Genomic DNA, 18376 nt, shown 5'->3' with positions numbered 1-18376 from the left:
TTCGATCTACAATTTATTTTCTCTTTCCACACCTCTATTCCCCCTCACATCAGCTCCCTTTAGCTTCTTCCTCTACTTGCAAATGTGCAGTATCAGTAAACCTACCAACACAATCTTTAGGATATGGGGGAAAATCCATGTGATCAAGGAGAATGTGCAATCCCCAGCATTCAAGGGCAGATTGAATCCATGACTCAGGAATTCAAGACCATAAGAGGTAGCAGCAGAATTTGACCATTAAGTCTATCGAGTCTACTCTGCCATTCGAATCATGGCTGATGTTATTTTCCTCTCAACCCCATTCTCCTGCCTTATCTGTGTAATCCTTGATACTCTTACAAATCAAGAGCCTATTAACTTCTGCTTTAAATATCCATATCTGTTTGTGGCAATGAATTCCAAAGATTCAACACCCTCTTGCTGAAGAAATTTCTCATCTCTGTTTTAAAGGGACATCTTTTATTCTAAGGCTGTGCCCCCTCCTTTTCCCACTGTTGGAAACATCTTCTCCATGTCCACTCTATCCATTGAGGCAAAAGCACAAGCTGCAATGCTGTTGTATTTTAAACCCCTGCATTTTAATATGGTAAATCAGATATTACTGTGTGCTTTTCTATTTTTCCACTCACTTGTGGGTTGAATATAATTTTTGTATAGTTTTCTGTGTTTGCATAGATCCTGGGTTTGACCAGTTTTATGCAGATTTTTGTGAAGGTTCTCTTCATTTTCTCCCGCTAGGAATTTGGTGTTGTCTGTTGGACTCCCATTAAACTGTTTTTGTGACCAAATAGCAATTCTTGAACTTGATGCTTAATATTCCTTCATGTTTTCTGAACATTTAGAGGTCATAGTTGCAAAAAAACAGTTTACAAGTGAAACCAAGATCCCAGTGATAACCAGGCAAAGAAAAACAGTCTGCACTCAGGTAAGTTAATTGGAAGAGTTTATGTCAAGAACAACTACAGATTCTGAAAATTTGAATTTAAAAAATCCCACATTGCTGGAACTACTCGATGGGACAGACAATGTCTGTGGAATGGGGAACTGAGTTAATTCATCAGATCCATTTGTCAGGACAAGTTCACCATCTCACTGGCACACATCCAAGTAGAATTTTAAGCACATTTGTATCCTTGGGTCCTATGTGTCGAAGTTAATGCACTAATATCCATTTGAGAATTTTGAGCTGTATAAAGATTGATTTGAATAAGGATAGTTGATTATTTTGTGTGAAATCCAAGATTCATATAATGTATAAACTATGAATGAAATTATAAAATAATTTAAAAAAAATTATTGTCCATTTAACATTTACCAATTTATCTGAAGTTGAGCTTGATAGCTCGATAAGATGCAGAAGAGAGTCGTAGGAATGTTGCTGGTCTGGAATGCTTAAGTTGGATTGCATAGTTATTATCCCGGAGTGAAGGAGGTGGAGGGCTGACCGAGTAAAAGTTGAAAAAGTGATGAGAAGCAGGAATAGAGCACGTACTCTCTCTCTCCCCCACCCCCAGGGTAGTAGACTCTAAAATCAAATGGCATGGGTTGAAAAGAAAAGCCTAAAAGTTTTCAGACACCGCGGTTGAAATAAAAAACACAACACTGGAGAAACTCAACTGGTCAAACAGTGTCCTTTATACAGCAAATATACATAACCATCATTTCAGACTTGGACCCATCTTGTAGCGTGATGAAGGGCTTAAGCCTGAAACATTGGTTATGTGTCTTGATCTTTGCTATATGAAGGACACTGTTTGACCTGCTGAGTTTCTCCAGCATTGTGGGTTTTTTTTCCAGGTGCCTTACTTTTATCCAGGATTCTGAAAATCTGCAACCTCCAAACACCAGCACTTTTTTTGGTAGTTGACATCAGCTCATTAAAGATGGAATATGGCGCCAAATGTAACCTGACAAGACCCTCGTTCAACTCCTGTGTATCCCGTCACATTCTGAATCATTAATTAGTGGTATCTTTAGTGGTATATAAATATCTATAAGTACCCTACCCATCGCACATGACCATTGCTCAATTCACAATAGAATATCCCGTGTTGTTCCACTACTATTATTTCCTCCAAATCACCGTATACTGATGTCCATCCAGCGTTGCGGCACTATCAGTCAGTCCAGTGGCAGCAGCTCAATGACTGTAGTCACTACCCATAATCCCCCACACAGCTAAAACCACTCTGTCAGCGGGGAAGGGAGAGACGGTGGCGACATGACTCGGGAGAGGGGAGAAAGAGGCGGCGGCGCAACTCAGGCAGGTTTAAAGAGACTGAAATCAAAATGATTCCAAAATCCGGAAGATTCCGAACAGCGGCAGGTGTACAATCCCGATGATCCTGGATAACAGGTTCAGCACCTGTACTGGTATGGGTTTAAGATGAGACTGGAAAGATATAAAGGGGATCTGAGGGGCTAGTTTTCTGCACTGAGGGTGGTGGGTTCATGGAAGGAGCTGCCAGAGGATGTGGTTGAGACTGGTACAGTTTCAGCATTTAAATCTTTTAGATAGATATGTGGGTGGGAAACATCCAGAGGTGATAAGTAAAATGTAGGCAAATGGGTCTACTGCAGAGACCCAAAGGCCTTTCATTGTGAATAAGTTCATGAATCTCTGAAAATGTGGCTTTTTAACAGAGCACCATAATTCTATCAGAGTATTTTCATGGTACTAAAGAAAAGTATCTGGTTTCTCTGACATAAAGATATGTTGCAACAGGTAGAGGGAGCCAATGTGGTCTCAGCATGTGATCGGAGAACTTGTTTGTTCAAACTCCTGCTTATTTTAATTAAATTAACTGGAATACTAGAGGAATGTAATTTGGAAATCTTGAACATTGTAGCACAGTACAGGCCCTTCAGCCCACAATGTTGTGCTGACTCGTGTAAACCTACTCCACAGCTACTCCAAAAGAATGCAGACCTAGTCTACTCATGTGGTAGATCTGCCATCTTAGCGCAAGGGGCAGGACAGTTAGCATACGATTAGCACAACCATGTTACAGTGCCAGCAATTGGGACTGGGGTTTGAATCTTGCGCTATCTCAAAGAAATTTCTATACTCTCCCTGTGTCTGCATGGGTTTTCCCCAGGAGCTCCAGTTCCCCCCAACCCTTTAAAAACGTACCACAGGTACAGGTCAATTGGATGGAATTGGGTGCCATAGGCCTAAAGGGCCTGTTACTGTGCTGTATGTCTAAAAATAATTTAGAACTCCATTTCCTCTCGAGCAAGTATCAGTTTTGGCAAGACCACCATGGTGTGCAAGTTGTGGTCCTGCCAATATTTGCGCTGACTGTACTCAAATCCTTCTCCTGATAAAGAACAACCGTCCATTTTTCTAATTGCTTGCTGCAGCTTCACAGTAGATTTGTGTACACCAACATCTCGCTCTGTACCATGTTTTGCTCTTTTGTGCGCCAAATATGCCATCTTGCATTCTTCCATAGTACATTCCTTCCATTATGGTCTTTTTTTTAAATATTTTATTTTCAAAGACTCTGGTAAGGACAGATAAACAATACAAAACATTTTCTTGCTACGTAACATAATTTACAGAGTCCAGTATTTTCCCCCCCTCTTCCCTCAACTTTTATAAACCATATCATCTGGATCTATGTTCAAGAGCCCCAGGTGTTAAATAAAAGATAAACAATAAAAATAAAACTAAAAATTAAAACATGCCATCTGTGCCACAACCCCAATTGACTCTCTCCTTTATTTACTTGGCGGGATGGCTTGTTTCTTATCTCATTACTCGGGGTGGGGGGAGGTGGAGGGGGTTATAGATCATATCTATGCTCCTTTGTGCCTCAGATCCAGCTGCCACACTTCAATAAACGTGTCATACTTCTTCCTCAAGTTATAAGTAATCTTCTCCGGGGAATGTAACTCTGCATTTCTGTACTCCGCTTTCTGTGTAATACTAAGTGAGAGTCAGACTTCCACGCAGCTCCTATACACTTTGCAATTAAATTTGGTGTTTGGATAATCTAAACTGTATTTCACTAATATCTCCGAGAAGGAACAATTCTGGATCTTGTGGAAAGTCCACTTGTAATTTTTTTTTCAGAATGTCCCCAAGGTCTATCCAGAAGGATCTCACCTTCACGACTAGCCAGGTGGAGTGGACTAAGGTTCCTACCTCGTCACCACATCTAAAGCACATTTCAGAAACTTCTCACTTTGATTTGTGTAATTTTTGCGGTGTGGGGTACAACTGATGCAGGAAATTGTACTGCCAGCATGTATCTGGTATTGACAACTCCTGTCAGGCCATTCAGACACAGGTCTTCCCACCACTGTTCAATTATTGTGTCCAGGTCTGACTCCCAGACTGGTGAGGGAGAGCTCAATAGTGTAATCCTGGCTTCAGGGTCTCACTTTGGAACAAGAAATACATCCTAGAAATAAACTTGAACACATTCCCCTGTCGAATTAGCATGGCACCACTCTTGGTAAAGTTATTGTTGGTCCTAATTTGTCTCTTTAAAAAAAAATCTTAATTGTAGGAAGCAGAAGAACGTTCTGTTGGATAATCCAAGTGTAATCCTCATTTGTTCGAATGACATTAACTCCCCCCGATCACAACAATCCTCGATACACCTGATTCCTGTCTGGCACCAGGTGTCCAGGATCCTGTTGCCCAGCATCATGTTCTGGGTTAAGGGCATATTGGGAGACAACCCCACCTTCAATCCAATACATTGATTTTTTTTTTACAGTTTTAATATGGGATTATCTGTTTTTTTGGAAACTAATTTGGAGTTCCATTTGTATAGAAACTCTCCTGCAGTCCTTTCCCCTATCGCATGTGGCCCAGGAAGGGGGTCACTTCCCTCAAACAGTAAGGCAATAAACCTCACCTGATTTATATAATATTTCTTACCCCTCCATAAATCTTCATCTGCGAAGCCAAGCCAAAGAAGAATTTACATCCCCATGTTAATTTTTCCGTGGAGACTCCAGCCACCTTCCCACTCCACAAAAGGTTTCTGACACATTCATTGAGCATCTTGAAGAAGCTCTGGGGCAATGGAATGAGCAGCGTTTGGAAAAGATATTGCAGTCTTGGTATCACCTTCACTTTTTAAAATCTTTTTTTATTTTTCACACTATGAACCATATTGACCAAAATACACATAAACATTTCCCTCGTGAATATATACAGTGTCATTTTCTCCCCTTTTTCCCCCCCCTCCCCTCCCTCCTTCCCATCCCCTCCCCACGTTCAACATATATGATATATTAAACCCATTAAACAATGTCATCACACAATAAAAATAAACAAGAAAATTGTGTCATCTACTTTTACACACTGGATCAGTTCATTTCGTCTTCTCATTCCGTCATTTTAGGTGGTGGAGGACTTCTCTGTTGTGTTCCATGTAAGGTTCCCAAATTTGTTTGAATACTGTGATGTTATTTCTTAAATTATATGTTATTTTTTCCAATGGAATATATTATTTATTTCTATGTACCATTGCTATATTCTCAAGCTATCTTCTGATTTCCAGGTTGACATAATACATTTTTTTGCTACAACTAAAGCTACAATAATAAATCTTTTTTGTGCTCCATCCAAATCGAGGCCAAGTTCTTTACTTCTTATATTACTTAGAAGAAAGATCTCTGGATTTTTTGGTATGTTGCTTTTTGTGATTTTATTTAATACCTGATTTAGATCTTCCCAAAACTTTTCCACTTTCTCACATGCCCAAATTGCATGTACTGTTGTTCCCATTTCCTTCTTACAGCGAAAACATCTATCTGATACTGTTAGGTCCCATTTATTTAACTGTTGGGGCATGGTGTATAGCCTGTGTAACCAATTATATTGTATCATGCATAACCTAGTGTTTATTATATTTCTCATAGTTCTGGAGCATAACTTTTCCCATGTTTCATTCTTTATCTTTATGTTTAGATCTTGTTCCCACTTTTGTTTGGATTCACAGCTTATTTCCTTGTTCTCTTTCTCTTGCAGTTTGATGTACATGTTTGTTATAAATCTTTTAATTATCATTGTGTCTGTAATCACATATTCAAAACTGCTTCCTTCTGGTAACCTCAGCCTGCTTCCCAATTTGTCCTTCAAGTAGGTTTTCAGTTGGTGGTATGCAAACATTGTACCATGAGTTATACCATATTTGTACTTCATTTGTTCAAAAGATAATAATTTATTTCCCGAAAAACAATTTTCTATTCTTTTGATCCCTTTTCTCTCCCATTCTCTAAAGGAAAGGTTATCTATTGTGAAAGGGATCAGTTGATTTTGCGTCAATATTAATTTTGGTAGTTGATAATTTGTTTTTTTCCTTTCTACATTAATCTTCTTTCAAATGTTGAGCAGATGGTGCAGTACTGGTGAGTTCCCATGTTGCACCAGCTTTTCATCCCACTTATATAGTATATGTTCAGGTACCTTCTCCCCTATTTTATCTAGCTCTAATCTGGTCCAATCTGGTTTTTTTCCTTGTTTGATAATTTGTTCTGTTAATTTATCTAGCGCTATCCTCGGTTTCCCCCCTTTCCATAAGAATTTCCTTATTATTTTCTTCAGCTCCTTGAAGAATTTCTCTGTAGGTGAATTGGTAATGATTGAAATAGGTATTGTATTCTTGGGAAGATATTCATTTTAATGCAATTTACCTTTCCTATCAGTGTTAGTGGTAAATCTTTCCAATGTTCTAAGTCATCTTGTAATTTATTCATTAATGGCTGATAATTTAATTTGTATAGATGGCCTAGATTATTATCTAGTTGAATACCTAGGTATCGCATTGCTTGTGTTTGCCATTTAAATGGTGATTCTTTCTTAAACTTTGTGAAATCCGCATTATTCATTGGCGTCGCTTTACTTTTATTTGCGTTGATCTTGTATCCCAATACTTCTCCATATTCCTTCAATTTCTTATGTAGTTCTTTTATTGATAATTCTGGTTCTGTTAAGTATACTATGATGTCATCTGTAAATAGACTGATTTTATATTCCTTCTCTTATATTTTTATCCCTCTTATTTTATTTTCAGTTCTTATCAGTTCTGCCAAGGGTTCTATAGCTAATGCGAACAGTAAGGGAGATAGTGGACATCCCTGCCTAGTTGACCTGCTTAATTTAAACTGGTTCAATATATATCCATTTACTGTAATCTTCGCCAATGGTCCCTTATAAAATGCTTTAATCCAATTAATATATTTCTCTGGTAGGTTGAACGTCTGTAGTACTTTAAATAAATAATTCCATTCTACCCTGTCAAAGGCTTTCTCTGCGTCTAAAGCAACCACCACTCTTGGAGTCTTATTTCCTTGTACTGCACTTACAGAACTTAATGAACTTACAGACATTGTCCGTTGTTCGTCTTTTCTTAATAAATCCAGTTTGATCTAGTTTTACTATTTTTGGTACACAGTCAGCCAATCTGTTTGCTAATAGTTTTGCTATTATCTTATAATCTGAGTTAAGTAGAGATATTAGTCTATATGATGCTGGTGTTAGTGGATCTTTCCCCGTCTTTGGTATTACTGTAATTTTTGCAGTTTTGCCTGAATCTGGCATGCTTTGTGTTTCTTCAATCTGGTTCATTACTTCCAGGAGAGGAGGAATTAATAAGTCTTTAAATGTTTTATAGAATTCTATTGAGAGTCCGTCCTCTCCCGTCATTTTATTGTTCGGTAGTTTTTTTAATATCTCCTGTATTTCCTCTATTTCGAATGATTTTATAATTTGTTTTGCTCCTCTTCTTGCAATTTCGGTAGTTCAGTTTTAGCTAGAAACTCATCTATTTTTTCTTCTTTCCCTTTGTTCTCAGTTTGATATAATTGCTCGTAGAATTCCTTGAAGTTTTCATTGATCTCTGTTGGGTTATATGTAATTTGTTTATCCTTTTTCCTTGATGTCAATACCGTTCTTTTAGTTTGTTCTGTTTTAAGCTGCCAAGCTAGTATTTTGTGCATTTTTTTCTTCTAGCTCATAATACTTCTGCTTTGTTTTCATTATGTTCTTCTCCACCTTGTACGTTTGTAGTGTTTCGTATTTTATTTTTTTGTCCGCCAATTCTCTTTTTGTTGTATCTTGTTGCTAATTCTTTTTCTGAACTTGCTATTTCCCTTTCCAGCTGTTCTATTTCCCGATTGTAGTCCTTCTTCATTTTAGTTACATAACTTATTATCTGCCCTCTGATAAACGCTTTCATTGCATCCCTTTCTTTCACTGATTCCGTATATATTTCAAAGTACATTTTAATTTGTCGCTCAATAAATTCTCTAAAATCCTGTCTTTTAAGTAGCATGGATTTTAATCTCCATCTATACGTTCTTGGTGGGATGTCCTCCAGCTCCATTGCTAATAACAGGGGTGAGTGATCCGATAACAATCTAGCTTTATATTCCGTTTTTCTAACTCTCCCTTGGATGTGGGCTGACAACAGGAATAGCTCTATCCTTGAGTATGTTCTATGTCTACTCGAATAATATGAATATTCTTTCTCCTTTGGGTGTTGTCTCCTCCATATATCCAAAAGTTGCATTTCCTGCATCGATTTATCCATAAATTTGGTTACTTTGTTCTTTCTGCTAGTCTTTTTTTCCAGTTTTATCCATCTTTGAGTCCAAATTAAGATTAAAATCCCCTCCTATCAATATATTCCCCTGCATATCTGCAATCTTCAAAAAGATATCTTGCATAAAATTTTGATCCTCTTCATTAGGTGCATATACATTGAGCAAATTCCAAAATTCTGAATATATCTGACATTTTATCATTACATACCTCCCTGCTGGATTATTATTTCCTCCTCTATTTTGATTGGTACATTTTTATTGATTAATATAGTTACTCCTCTGGCTTTTGAATTATACGATGCTGCCGTTACATGCCCTACCCAGTCTCTCCTTATGTTCCACTTCAGTTAGATGTGTTTCCTGCACGAATGCTATATCAATTTTTTTCTTTCTTCAGTAAATTTAACAGCCTCTTCCTTTTGATTTGGTTATGTATTCCGTTAATATTTATAGTCATATAGTTCAACATGGCCATTTCATACTTTGTTTCCCTCTCATTTCCGCTTCCTCATCGCCACCTTTCCTCCTTATCCATTTCTGTTTTCTTTTTTTGAACGCACTGTAAGACAACACTTCTAAAACATAAAATATTTCCACTATTCCCACATCTAAAATTCCCTTAACCCCAAATGTCCTCCCCCCCTCTCTGAGTTGCCCCTTGTCCCTTGCTGGGCAACCACAACTCCCCTCTCCATTTGGATTGGGAACCCGCTCGCAAGCGTCAAAAGTGATTGTTATTCTCTCCCACCAACCCCCTCCAGAAAAGACTTCTATCTTCACATATAACAAAGCTCACCCTCTTAATTTCCCCCTTACTTCCTTTCTCCCCTGTTCTTCCCCTCCTTAGTTCTTACTTATACATTATTTTTCTTCTTTATATGAAGTTTCTCGTCATTCTTTGTTTTTGTTACATCTCTTCATCTCTATTTCTGTTTTGCAGGCGTTCTGCAAATTCTTGTGCTTTCTCCGGATCCGAGAACAATCTGCTTTGTTGCCCTGGGATAACTATTTTAAGCACCACTGGATATCTTAACATAAATTTATAGCCTTTCTTTCATAGGATCAATTTTGCTGCGTTAAACTCCTTCCTCTTCTTCAGAAGCTCAAAACTTATGTCTGGGTAGAAAATTTTTTTTTGACTTTTGTATTTCAGTGGCTTTTTGTCTTCTCTCATTTTTTTCATTGCCTTTTCCAATATATTTTCTCTTGTCGTATATCTCAGGAATTTTTCTACAATGGATCTTGGTTTTTGTTGTGGCCGTGGTTTCAGGGCTAATGTTCTGTGTGCCCTTTCTATTTCCATTCCTTCCTGCATTTCTGGCATTCCCAGGGCCTTGGGGATCCATTCTTTTATAAATTCTTTTATATCTTTGCCTTCTTCATCTTCCTTAAGGCCCACTATCTTTATATTGTTTCTCCTATTATTAGTTTTCCATTATATCCATCTTCTGAGCTAACAGCTCGTGTGTTTCTTTAACTTTTTTATCAGTTTCTTCCAATTTTCTTTTTAAGTCATCTACTTCCATTTCTATGGCTGTTTCTTGTTCTTCCACCTTGTCTAATCTTTTCCCTAATCTTTTAGTTACATAACTTATTATCTGCCCTCTGATAAACGCTTTCATTGCATCCCTTTCTTTCACTGATTCCGTATATATTTCAAAGTACTCTAATCTACTCACTTTTTCTTATGAACTTTTCATTCTTCTTTTTATTTCACTAAATTCTCATGTCAGCCATTCTTTTAATGTTTCCATATATTCTTGAAATTTTTTAAATCTATGTACTGTCCATTCCCTTTATCTTCTATTTCTCTGTGCAGAGCTTGATGTTCTCCTTCTTCTTCTTCTGTGTCTGCTCTTGGGTTTGTGTCTTCTACTTCTCTTCCTTGTATCTGTGTCTCTTCTGACGTTCTTGTTGGGCTGTTTGTCTCAGTTTGTTGGGGTTTTTTTTTAATGGTATCTTGATGTTGGTCCTTTTCTTCTGGGCTGGTTATCTGTTGTGTCTCTGGTTTCCTTTTTTCATTCTCATCCCTCCCGTTCCCATTATTTTCTGTATCTTCCCGCTGGGAGCCCTGCTGTCCAGTCTTTCGCGTTGTGGAGTTCCACTCCACAGCTGGTCCCCCCTCCCGTCTTTGTCGTACGCATCTCTGTTTGGCTCCGTGAGCCATCTTTGCAGTGCTGCGTTGGGTGGGTTGCGACCCTACAGGGTTTCCACTGACCTCAGGGAGTGGGCTCCTCTTTCCATGGTGGGCCCCTGCTTCTTCGTACAGGAAAGGCCTTCACCTTTCTCTTCTGGTGTCTTTCCTTCTTTTCTTCCCATTGTTTTTGGCTTTTCTTTCTTTGGTGCCATTTTATCCACACCTTTATTTTTTCTTTGTTGTGATTTGTGTGTCTGGGGCTTTGCTTTTTCTTTACTTTTTTCCTTCTTTTCTGGAGAGGGCTGGTATTCTCCTACCGGCCACTACTCCATTACGTGACTCCTCGTATCACCTTCACTCTGATACGATTCCCTCTGTTCATTAATGTTATGGGCAGAGCTCTCTATCGAACCAAGTCCTCCTCTATCTTCTGGAGCAAAGGGAGATCATTTATTTAACTTCTATACATTGCACACATCTTTCTTTATTTTTATTCCCAGCTATTTAATGCCTTCCTGTGGCCACTTGAATTGGCTTCCCTGTTGTAGGATTTACATTTCCCTTCAGTCAAAGGCATAATCTCATTTTTGTCTAAATTTATTTTGTCCTGAGATCTTCCCACAATCCTCCAGTGTGGTCTTCCGTTTGGCCAACGATTCCCCAGGGTCCGTCAAATATATGAACACATTGTCAGCAAATAGATTCATTTTCTGTTCCAACTGGCCCACCTTGTGTCTGTTTACCACCAAATGGTTTCCTCCAGTGGCTCAATGGCCAATATAAACGGAGCTGGCGGCAAACAGTAGCCTTGCCTACTAGATCTACTTGGTGGAAACACTGGAGACATCTGCCCATTGGTAATAATTTTGGTCCGGGGTTTGTGATACAATATTCTCACCCAATTTATAAATGTTTATCCCATCCAAATTTCTCCAGTACCTCAAACAGGAGGTTCCACTCCAATCTGTCAAAGGCCTTCTCCACATTCAACGATACTGCCACCCCCGGGTCCACCCCCGACTGTGCCAGATGTGTTATAGTAAGCAATCTTGCTACCTTATTTGCAGTTTGCCTTTTTCAAACAAATACAGCCTGATCCAGATTTGTCAATTTTAATAAATGTTCCGCCAACCTATTGGCCAACGTTTTAACTATAATTTTATAAGCTGCGTTCAATAGTGATAGAGGCCTATAGGATGTGGGCTTCAATGGATCCCTATTTTTTTTAGTTCACCATGATAATTGCTGTCAAAAAGACTCTGGGAGGATATGTGTTTCCATTGCCTGAACCACCAGATTAATAAGAAGGGGCATTGAAAGGTTCTTAAATTCTCTATAAAATTTGGCGGGGAACCGATCCTCTCCTGGTGATTTACCCACGTGTTCAGGTGTGTTCAATCTCTTCTTTTGAGAAGGGGGCATGCAGCCCCTTGCTGTCTTCCTGATCCAAATTTGGTCATTCCAATGCAAGGAAGAAATCGTCTATTTTAGCAATGTCCCCGTTTCTCTCCCCACCGCCCCCACCCCCACCAATTCTGTTTTAAACAGTTCTTTGTAGAATTTACTAAATATATCGTTTATTTCTTTTGGTTTATACAAAATCTTGTTCCCCCCCTCCCCCCCGAGTTTTAATTGCGTTGCGTGTCCTCACGACCTTTTTCACCCTCACTTTTCGGGCCTTTCCCCCAGCTCATAATTACTGCTGCCTGAATCTTAGAATCAACCTTTCCTTTTTGTACATCTGTAATGTACATGAGCTTTTTATTCACCAAATCCCTGTACTTGTCTTCAGAACCTGATTTTTGATATTCTTTTTCCATTTGAGCTATGCCCTGTTCCAAATTATTTATTTCTTTCATATACCTCTTTTTTATTCCTGTAGTATATCCAATTATTTAGCCTCTTAAATAAACCTTCAAAGTGTCCCAAATATTAAAAAAAATGTTGTCAGTAGAGGGGCAGTTCACTTCACAGAACAGTTTGATCTGAGTTCTAACAAAATTCCAGCTTCGTAACAGCAATGGATTAGGTGCCATCTATATGCCGTGGCCTGCTTATCTGGCATTCTAATGGACAAAGTCAGGGGTAAATGGTCTGACAGCAGTCAGTTATAGGTGTTTATATATAAATACGGACGTCGCCAGGCAAGGGATGACAGATGGCGCAGGTTTGCTGCAGCCGATGTTGGAACGCTATGGGTCTCCTTATTGGGTCTGGTGCTAGACTAATCATAACCCGTGCCTCAGTGGGCATCCAGGCCTTTAGTATGGGGGTGTCTCCGATCATTTTTCGGGGCATTTGACGAGATGAATCTGACTTTTCATTTGCCCCCCCCTATGCGTTTTTACTCCAAACCTTTCTCAGGCCTGGGTTCTCTGTGCCCTGAAGCATCAGGCGCTGAGGCAACATTTGCTTCCTGTGAAACAGGAGGTCCAGCCTGATGCGTGGGCCTGACGAGGGTCCCGTCCCGCGGCCTACTGGCATAAGCCACTGTTGCCTGGACCAAGTTGTCCCAGTCACTTCCCCTTCCAACAGATAACTGGGGATACAGGCCGACAGGAAGAGTGGAGGCCGTGCCCAGAGGCGCAGATGGTGTTCTGGGGGAGTATGAAGGGGGCCCAGGAAGCTCCGAATTAGGGTCTGTTCCTTTTTCTTCCTTTCCGTTTGTGGGCTGATGCCGCTTCGCGACCTCTGTCCACTTATTAAAACACCCATTAAAATATTCGAGATCCCAAATGGGGTCTCTTCCTTGACTATTAGTAGATTCTTTCAGATCTTTCAGATCAAACCCCTGTACGGTTATTCATTCGTGAACCACCCATATAGATCATTACTGAACGGGACGGCATAATCCCAGTTTCCCGTTTCATCACTATGTCAGCTAGCGAGCCCAGAGGCTGCAGCGGATCTCCTACCAGTTGGCGACGTCTCCGTTGTTCCTTTCCTCGGGCCTTTAATGGCTTTCTTCATCGGGGTCATTGTTGTAGCCCGGGAACAGACTGGGAATAATTGCCTTGCTGAGCCGATTTCCCATAATGGTTTCCTGTTAAATCTTAACAACAGTTATACAATATATACACAATTGTCAGTTCCCTTACTTTACAGCGCATGCATCGGTGCCTCTTCTGTCCGCGTTGTCACCCTGGGTTCTACTTCTCCATCTTCCCCCAATTTTAGATAGAGAGACTTCTACTCTCTGTACATCACCTCACCCTCTCAAGCGGTGATCTCGGAGTGTGAGCCTGCCTCACCCCATTTCAGCTAGGTTCTTGGTTAGGGCCGTCACCCACTCACTCTTACGGGACCCTCAATCCCAGGTTCGTGATCCTGTCAAATAGGATCCTGCTCACAGTGTCAGATTTGTTGCGGAGAAAGAATCAACGACCAACACCAGGGTAATGCTTCGGAAGAGTTTTATTAGCAAGATATCTTGGAGAGCATGCCCAGCACCCAGCCTGAGCTTGCTCTGCCCACAGCAGGTTTTAACAGAGTTTATATACAATAAATGGCAGTGCATTCCTGCATGTGGGCTTCCTGTTCCGGGCAACCTGACAGTAGTTTATTATTGTCAACATTTGGCAATAATTTAATTATTGTTTCACAGAATTCCAAAGCTTATCATGTCTGCAGATAAGCGTGACTGCAGATAAATCGCAACCTTGAGGTTCCCTGCCTCCACTTCAGCAGTATGTAACTGGCTCTTGTATGTTCTTGTAAGCAACTTATGGGTGAACCCTTAACCCTTTGTGTTCAGATTTTCCTCCACAATCCTTTAGTTTCCCCACTTTATTCTAGTCATCCTTCTGTTCTTCACATACGCATAGAATGCCTTGGGGTTCTCTTTAATTCTCCATGCCAAGGCCTTCTCATGCCCCCTTCGAGCTCTCCTAAATCCCTTCTTAAACCTCTTCCTGACTACCATATACTTTATCTAATATATGTTTCCTTCTTCCTCTTGACTAGTTGCCTGACTTGTCCCATCAGCCATGGTTTCCTTTACCTTGTCCCAACCCTGCTCAAGTGGTCCCTAAACTCCTTCCACATTAGTTCTGTGCTTTCACCTGTAAACATCTCGGTTCCTGCCTCATCCCTTCATAATTGGCCCTTCCCGTTAAGCACTTTCCAATTTTGACTGTTTTTATCCTTTTCCAGAGCTATGTTTTTTTTAAATATATTATTTGTTTTAAGAATATACAGGATTCAATTAAATAATAACAATAATACATTGAAAATACATATAAAATCATAAAAAAACATTCATAAGGTCCAAAAAACAAAGGAAAGGAGAGTCCCTCTTCTCAGCGCCTCCTCCCTGGATTTGAAAGAAAAGGGGACAGACAGCAGGGAAAAGAGGGAGATAAAAAGAAAGAAAATAAAAAAAGAAAAAGCAACGGGAACAAGGTTCGACATCTCAGAGTTGCATCATTTTAAAAGTATTAAATTTCTAACGAGGAATCTACTAATTGACAAATATCAAAATAAATTATACAATCTGGGCATTTAAGAAATCTAAGTAAGGTTGCCAAATTTCAGCGAACAAACTATATCTATTCCTAAGACTCTAAGTAATCTTCTCAAGGGGAATACAGCTTTCTTTTCCATGCTCCAACATTCAATGTGAAGTAGAGTATCGCATTTCCATGTTACCTCTATACATTTCCTGGCTATTGACAATGCAATTTTAATAAATTTAGATTTATATTTGACAAAGTTAACTTTTATAACTGCCAAATTCCCCAGAAGAAACAATTCCAGGTCTAGAGGGATGTTCACCCCTACAATTTTTGTCAACACTTCCCTCAATTCTATCCAAAGTGTCTTAATTTTGTGCATAACCAGGTGGAATGTAAAAAGGTAGCAACATCTATACCATACCTCAAACTCCTATCAGAAAATTGTGGTTTATTTTTATGTATCTTTTGAGGTGTGAGATATAATTGATGCAGAAAATTATAATGAATCAGTCTACATCAAGAATTAATTAAGTAGTCATAATATCTGCACATAGATCTGACCAGCATTGTGGATCGATTACAGTGGTCAAATCTGATTCCCATCTCTCCTTCAATCAATGTAGTCCAGATTATGAGCTTTGATCTTGTATTTTCCACAGTGACGTTGAAACTAAGGGAGTTGTGGTCACTCTCACTGAAATGCTCCCCCACTGAGAGGTCCACCACGTGGCCATGTTCATTCCACAGAACCAGATCCAGTGTGGCCTCTAATCAGCCGGTCCACATACTGTACCAGGAATCCTTCTTGGACACACCTGACAAATTCAACCCCATTTACCCTCTTGCAGTCAGAAGGGAAGTTGAAATCACCTGTAATTACAACCCTGTATTTCCCACCATTCAAAAATCTGCCTGCTTATCTGCTCCTCGGTGTCTTGAGGTCTATTTGGGGGCCTATAGACCTTTCCCAGCACGCTGATAGCTCCCTTCCTGTTTCTGACTTCCACTCACACTGACTCAGTGGATACTCCCTCTGCAATGCCTCCCTTTCTATAGCCATGACCAATACTGCTACTCTCCTTTTCAACCTCCCATCCTATTCTTTTTAAAACATCTGAACCCTGTGTCTTCCTTCTTCCAAATAGCTTTATTCACAGTAAAAGTATGTAAAAAGAAAATCACGCAGTCTTTTTGCATCCTTCAGGTCACATTCATACATTCAGCACTGTACATTGTTATGTTAGTGTTTTAATTTGCTACATAGCAGGATTGCCACCACTGCAGTCCCTTGTATTACTCCCCCCTCTGTTGTTTGAGGGATTTCCCTTTGACTCCCAGCAACTGAACGTCTGGTAATAGAAGTACCCTGGTCTGTGGCCTTTCCCCACAAAGCCCTTTTGTTGGCTGCACCAAACTCCGTGTATCCCTCAGCATGTTCTCCTGCAGCCTGGAATGTGCCAGTCGGCAGCGTTCACTCACTGACATCTCTGCTAGAAAACCAACAAGTTTCGTGCAGACAAAATGGTGCCTTTCACTGAGCTGAGGATCTTCCAGCTTCTGCAGATGTCTATCTCTGCATGTGACCTGGAAACCTTTTAAATTTCAAAAATTCCTATAGCTTTTATAGATTCCTGTATTTTCCTTGGTTAGCAGTTACATTCACTTGATTTTTCTCCCTTTTAGTGGGGTCACTATTGCTACCCTCCAAACTGCAGCAACATTTCCGTACCCTTGAACTTGTTGGCTCACTTTTGCATGTTACCCAGGAGCCCTTGTAAAATGTGTAGCAGAGATTTGTGTTAGTATTAAAGTTGCACCTGCAACTTCCACAGCTCAAAACATATTACAAGCACTGGGTTGGAGGCTGAACTACCAAATATTTCATTAGTTGAGGAGTAAAATAGTGACCAGTACAATTTCATGGCCTGCAAACTTTAGTCAGTTCCAATCTGTCTGACCCCTGAAACCATGTGCTGGATGTGTACATGCATGTCAGTCAGCAGGAGTTTTCCCTTCAGATGTCGTCCACTTTCAGTACAGCTGTTTCTCTTTTATTAATTTATACCTTTGTAGCCTTTCAGACATTTCATGTATGGTCACATTTTATTTGAAAAACTACCAGTTTTTAAAAAATTGCTCAGATCCCTTCTTTCATACCAGTCCTGTTTATAACAGAAGGAATGAATGTTTTCAGGGTTACATTGTCATCAGTCGGCTCCTATTTGGGCTGTCACTGCATTGAATTGTTTTCACAAGTGTTGATCTGTGACTGGTTTCATAATTACAGGGTTAATTTTGCCTCATAGAAAAGTTTTCATTTTGATGTCCAATTCATTGATGCTTATTATTTTTTCATAGTTCTGTCTGAAGTTGGAGGTTGGTCAGTGTTAGTGAACCACTGATTCAGCTGCATCTGAATTTTATCAGCATTCTCTGGACTCTGGGCTGGTTCTGGCAAATTGGCAAATGTAGACCACTGCTGAAGAAAGGATGTACATATGTAACTGTGCAGGGTTCTGGTGAGCATGTTCCTAGAGCACTGCGTGCAGTTCTGGCCTCCTGACTTGAGAAAGCATGTCTTTAGAGGTGAGCAGAGGTTGTGCACCAGATTCATTCCAGAGATGAGGAGAAATTGAGTCGTCTGGGACTATATTCATTGGAATTCAGAAAAATGAGAGGGGATCTTGTAAAAACATAACGTTTTGAAAGGTATAGACATGATAGAAACATTGTTTCCACTGATAGGTGACTCTAGAATTACAGGACTTAACCTCAAGATTTGGGGGGAGTAGAGGAGGAACTGTTTTATCCAGAGAGTAGTGGATCTTTGGAATTTTCTCCCTAAGGCAACAGTAGAGACTCCTTCATTAACTATTTAAGGCACAAATTTTTCTATTGTAAGAGGGTTAAAAGTTAAGGGAGAAAAAGGCGGTGTTGTTGGTGTGGCCTTTACAGCGCCAGAGATTGGAATTGGACCGGGGCTCGAATCCCACGATGTCTGCAAGGAGTTTGAATGTTCTCCCCGTGTCTGCATGGGGTTTCACCGGGGGCTCTGGTTTCCTCCCACTGTTCAAAACGTACTGGGGGTGTAGGTTAATGGGCTGTAAATTGGGTTGCCAAAATGACCTGATACCGTTCTGTATGTCTAAATTTAAATTTTAAAAAGTCAGGTAGATGGAGCTGAATCCATAGCAATGGTCTTGTTGAAAGGGGAAGC

General features: G+C 39.9%; 1 protein-coding gene across 1 annotated transcript in view; it reads left to right on the top strand.

Annotated features, from left to right (window-relative positions):
• LOC138748583 (lamina-associated polypeptide 2, isoforms beta/delta/epsilon/gamma-like) overlaps nt 1–18376 on the top strand; it is a 97327-nt gene that overhangs the window by 52284 nt on the left and 26667 nt on the right. The window contains exon 4 of the mRNA XM_069909016.1: nt 843–925. Coding sequence (XP_069765117.1) covers nt 843–925 — 83 coding nt within the window. The remainder of the gene's footprint in view (nt 1–842; nt 926–18376) is intronic.

This window comes from Narcine bancroftii, chromosome 13, assembly GCF_036971445.1.
Source record: "Narcine bancroftii isolate sNarBan1 chromosome 13, sNarBan1.hap1, whole genome shotgun sequence".
In the NCBI taxonomy this organism is placed as follows: domain Eukaryota; kingdom Metazoa; phylum Chordata; class Chondrichthyes; order Torpediniformes; family Narcinidae; genus Narcine; species Narcine bancroftii.
This window is presented reverse-complemented; position numbering and strand designations above follow the sequence as displayed.